The following is a 4,829-nucleotide window of genomic DNA, read 5'->3' as shown; positions in this document are numbered from 1 at the left end:
CAATGTATCTTGCAATCCATCATTGCTAACCATTGTTGGTGGACATGCCGTATGTCATGATGGGTGCATGCAAGCAAAGTAACAACCTCATCTTATCTGCCCAGGAACCCCACAAGCACTCTAAACCAACTACTAATCATTCAAATGCAATACTATCAGGAACTGAAGTCAAATCGGAAAGAAAATTACATCAATTGAGCCCATTTCAACAACCCAGGAAGAAACACTTCTTTTGAACTGTTTAAAGCCGTTGGTTGCAAATCAAAGAGTTCTTACAATTTGAAACCCCAATTCTACATTTTTCTGAGATCAGTGCCAGGATTGAAGCCTGCCTGCCAGGCTGCTAACAAAGCTTTGGAAAGCCAACTCCCCAAAGCCCCCCCCCCCCCAAAAAAAAAAAAAAAACGAAAAGAAACAAAAAGAAAAGAAAACACCTGCTCCAACTATATCTCAGGGTTGAACCATGCTAAATATATACAGGAGCCATTCATAAATAAGTTTTCATTGAACAGTGAGAACCTTTGGGTGGTTACGTGTTTGTGGATTGTGCTGGAATCCTTGGGTGGTTATGTTCACCTTCATAGGTAACAATAAGCATGGACGGATCTTCCAAGCACCTCTCCACATGCTTCCTTGCAGGACAACCTCTCATACTGCTACATTTGTAATATCCCCTGCACAAGTTTAAGAGGGAATTCTCAGTTTGAACAAGTTCCTCAAAAAGCTAGTACTGGAGCACATGCAATTCCTAAAAATTGACACTTGAATCGAAGCTACAAGCATTACTCGTCACCAATGATAACCAGCAGTACAGGCATCTCATTCTGAAAACAGAATTTCACAACAATTCAACGGCGGGACAGGATAGACAAGCACAAAAGGAGACTCAAAATCACAGGATGACTGAAAGCAAATTTCCACCAAAGGCCATGAGTCAAAAAATAACACTATTTAACTACCAGCTCAAGCCAGCCCAAAAGGTTGATCAATAAGCAAAAACAACGCATGCATTTAGTTCTGTTTCATTGGAGACTACTTCACACACACCCCACAACCAAAAGGTTGCAAATGAGCACAACATTCACAATCGAATGAGCATTTAACATGCCTGGTCTAGTATATGTGAGAGCAATTTAGATTATAAATGAACACTCCACACCACGTACTGGGTACTGGGTACAGAGTGAATGTCAGCAAAAATTCGCAACAACATAAGTTCGTTTATCAGGAAGTTCAAAACATTCCAGAATATCAACTCCATTGAAAGAGAACTTGTATATGTTACTGGCAGCAAAACTTTGTTTTAGAAATAGAATAAGCAAGCATACCTAGGATGAGGAGAACCCTTGATTGGCTTTTGCCCATACTTTCTCCATGAGTAATCATCAGGAGGGATATCAGCAAGCTTGTTGCTAATAGCAGGAACCTTGATCGACCTCTTCACCCTATGTTTCCTGCCATAACAGCAAAAACAATGAAGCAAAAAGGAGTTAAAACAAGCCTAAGATCACCATAAAAGGAAACAGACACGATTCTGAACTATCAATTGCTAACAGCAGAATAATTAAATAGACACAAAGAAAGGAAACAAATCTAACCTCTTCTTTGAGCAATGACATCTAACGCTGCTTCCACATTTCATACTTCCATCTTCTCCCCTTCCAGAACATTTCCTCTTGTGTTGCTGTGAACTCTGATCTGAGGAGCGAGCCGCCCCCGTTAAATGGAATGCACTTCCTTCCAAATTAGCCACATTACCATCAATACTCAAGGACGATATAAAAGATCTGGTAGATGACATTGTAGGAGTGCAGCTAGAACTATCGAAATTCAAGCTAATCCCACTATTGCTTTTTCTAAACATCATCTCAGCTTGCTGCTTCATTTGCTGCTGCTGTTGAAGCTGTAGCCTATGCAGTTGCTGTTGCTGAAGGAACTGATAGTGCGCTGCTGGCGTGGGTTGGCCAAGCTGAAGAGGGTTTTTCCCATTTGAACTCAATTCCAGGGATGGGGTTCCCAAAGATAGACAATTTTTAGCAATTGAGCCCAATTCTTGAATTGGTTGGCTTTCCAGGTAACTACTGGACTGGAGAAACTGGGGTGTTTTGGATGGGTGGTCTGTACTGCTCAGTGGGTTGTCTAAGAGGATGCTTTGGGATAAAGGGGTCGGTAACTTCTTAAGTTTTCGAACTCTTGCATGACCTAAACCAGTATTTAAAAGGGAAACTACTTTCTTGAACCTAAACACAGCCTCTCCAGTTTCCACCATTAAATTCCTATATTGAACCTGATCTTGGGGTTGGGATAGCAAACTTATAACTCTATGGCAGCTCTCCACAGCTGCCCGGTTAGCTTCTTCAACCCCCTCCATTTTACCACCAAAAAAATCCACCAATCTTAATCAGACAAAACTCAGAGCACCGGACCAAAAACCATAAAAACCCCGAAAGTCTAGAAAACCTAGTTCAATATTAGATCTTCAAGCGAACAAAAATTAAAAGACCCTAATGGTCATTCTTTGAGCAGACCTGGCAAGAGACCACAAAAGGGATAATCTTTTAATACGAAAATTCCAAGGAATTCAGCTTCCTACAGGCTTAACCTTGCAGATTCAACAGAGTTGACTGAAAAGAAGAAAAAAAGAAACCCAAGATAAAGAGCAAAAACATAGGACTTTGCCTTGTTATTTCGTCAGAGCAAAAAACGATCAAGACTTTGAGTGAAGGAAAGCACCAAGGAAACAGACCTTGTTGGGGTATGAAACCCTGGATTCTGCCTCCATGGCCCTGAGATTGAAAGGTGTGAAAGAGAAGGCTTTGGCTTTGCCTTTGTTCGCTCTAGAACTCACACACAACCCATAAGAAGACTGCACAGAGCTCTCTTCTTTAATTTTCTATCACTACTACTACTTTTTTATTTTTTATTTTTGCTTTTAATCTTTTTTCTACGTAGAGAGAGAGTGAGAGAGAAAGGGAAGGGGCATTTAAATAAGAAAGTGCAGAAACAAGGAGGGGCTTGAGAAATGAAACTGCCGTCTCTGTCACAGATATGAGGGTGGGTCCCATACCAAAGACCTTGGTTTTATTCCCTTTTCTTCTCCTCAGTTGCTTTTATTATTGTTACTGTTTAACAAGACGAGACCATTCACACATACAGATTTCAGCTTCGGCTTCACTCCTTCGGGTATTAAAATATATTTTTCAAGTGAATATATTAAAATACTTTTTTATTATTTTTTTAAATAGTATATTAAAATAATTTAAAAATATAAAAACAAATTAAAATTTTGAAAAATACAGTTATACCCACTACCAGACACCACACCTTCACTTCCAGACATGCCGTGTCTTTTCTTTTTCTTTTTTTATCCTTTCTCTTTCCTTGCTGTACGTTCTTGCCATTTTCGGTTACAATTATCAAGCTCCATGCATAGCATGACTGCAGGTTTATTGGTAAATTCAAAATTACTTACATTAATTTAATAAATTATTAAATCAACTTTGATGCCATATCAAGTTTAATATTCGCGGTATGAAATGTGCTAAAATTAGAAGTTCTGGGCATGGCCTGTATGAGAATGTGTTCAGAGTTTATTTTTGAAGTATTTTTATTTGAAAATAAATTAAAATAATATTTTTCAATATTTGCATATTAAAAATATAAAAAAAATTAAAAAAAACTAAGTTAAATCTCCAAGCGGAACCATAATCAAAAGCAGGAGCAAGATTTCATCCCAAGCAAACAAAATGTAATAGATCCGAGACCAGATGAACAATTACTCCAGAAAAATTTGACCTCCCATGCCTGTTCGTTGTAAACATAGAAAATCGAAATATTATTATAGATCAGCACAGGATCATTGTAAATGTAAAATAAATAAGATAAAATCTGTAATAATTATACAAATTAGTCAAAGATCTTCACCAATTCAAGCTAGATCTCAAGACATGTGAGCTTTTATACCGAAAGAGTGGTTGTTTCGAATCTACATTGAATATGATAGCCAATGCACTTGTTATTTGTTTGTGTCAAACCATGGTTATTAAAAGTCTATTTCGGAGTGTGGTTGCGGTTGTTTTTTAAAGTGTTTTTTATGCTGAAATGCATCAAAATAATATTTTTTTATTTTTAAAAAATATTTTTAAAATCAGCGCATCAAAACGATTCAAAACATACCAAATAAATTAATTTTTAACAAAAAAATAAATTTTTTTAAAAACACGAGTATAACCACGTTTCCAAACACTCACTAAATCCACTGTTCCTAGACAGATTTGATCAAGAGAAAATTTGTGATCAAAACACATTCAAGGAAGGGGTTTGTTTGAATTAAAAAAATAATAATTTAACAGATTAACCGGATTGATATAGCTAAATTATACCATATGAAATCAGTATAATATTGTTTTAATAAAAAAATTATTTATATGTATTAATTCAATGAACAGCTACGAGAGTCATTTTCTAGATCAGATCCGAAGTCAATCTAGGAAATATATCCTGCACTTAATGATCTTTGGAGTTTTCATTAATGTCACCGTGAGTTATATTAAATGCTTTTTTCTTGATATATATATATATATATATATATATATATATATATATATATATATATATATATATATATATATTACACAGAAGTCTCGCAGATATACTTGCATTTACATCTTTGAATCACGTATGAATCATGTCTGCTGTACAGCAATTCAACGTGAAAAACGGAATCATATATTAAAAAAAATGAAAAAAAATTAAAAGTTTATAAATTTATTATAAAAATATCCTACATGTGTCTCTTAATTTCTCTAATCAAATAAATTTATGTCTCT

At 35.8% G+C, this 4,829-nt stretch overlaps 1 protein-coding gene across 2 annotated transcripts; it reads right to left on the bottom strand.

The window, feature by feature from the left end:
* Positions 1–203: 203 nt before the first annotated feature.
* Positions 204–2,963, bottom strand: LOC7476889 (probable WRKY transcription factor 21). 2 transcript variants are annotated; one of them, XM_024602206.2, is made up of 4 exons: positions 2,747–2,963; positions 1,599–2,624; positions 1,329–1,454; positions 204–674 (listed from the first exon to the last, which is right to left on the bottom strand). In XM_024602206.2, the coding sequence occupies exons 2-4, from the start codon at positions 2,369–2,371 to the stop codon at positions 530–532; spliced, it is 1,044 nt and encodes a 347-aa protein (XP_024457974.1). In that variant the 5' UTR covers positions 2,372–2,624; positions 2,747–2,963; the 3' UTR covers positions 204–529. The 2 variants fall into 2 exon arrangements, with proteins under 2 accessions (XP_024457974.1, XP_002306823.1); XM_002306787.4 differs by having other exon boundaries at positions 1,599–2,963.
* Positions 2,964–4,829: the final 1,866 nt, after the last annotated feature.

The sequence above is a fragment of the Populus trichocarpa genome, chromosome 5 (assembly GCF_000002775.5).
Source record: "Populus trichocarpa isolate Nisqually-1 chromosome 5, P.trichocarpa_v4.1, whole genome shotgun sequence".
NCBI lineage: Eukaryota > Viridiplantae > Streptophyta > Magnoliopsida > Malpighiales > Salicaceae > Populus > Populus trichocarpa.
The sequence above is the reverse complement of the archived record's forward strand: the minus strand, read 5'-3'. Positions and strand labels throughout refer to the sequence as shown.

Coding starts and splice junctions, on each gene's coding strand:
- LOC7476889 (XM_002306787.4), bottom strand. CDS start 2,371: ATGGAGGGGGTTGAAGAAGCTAACCGGGCAGCTGTGGAGAGCTGCCAT. Junction 1,455..1,598: donor TGTCATTGCTCAAAGAAGAG/GTTAGATTTGTT, acceptor CTGTTATGGCAG/GAAACATAGGGTGAAGAGGT. Junction 675..1,328: donor AAGGGTTCTCCTCATCCTAG/GTATGCTTGCTT, acceptor AAACTTGTGCAG/GGGATATTACAAATGTAGCA.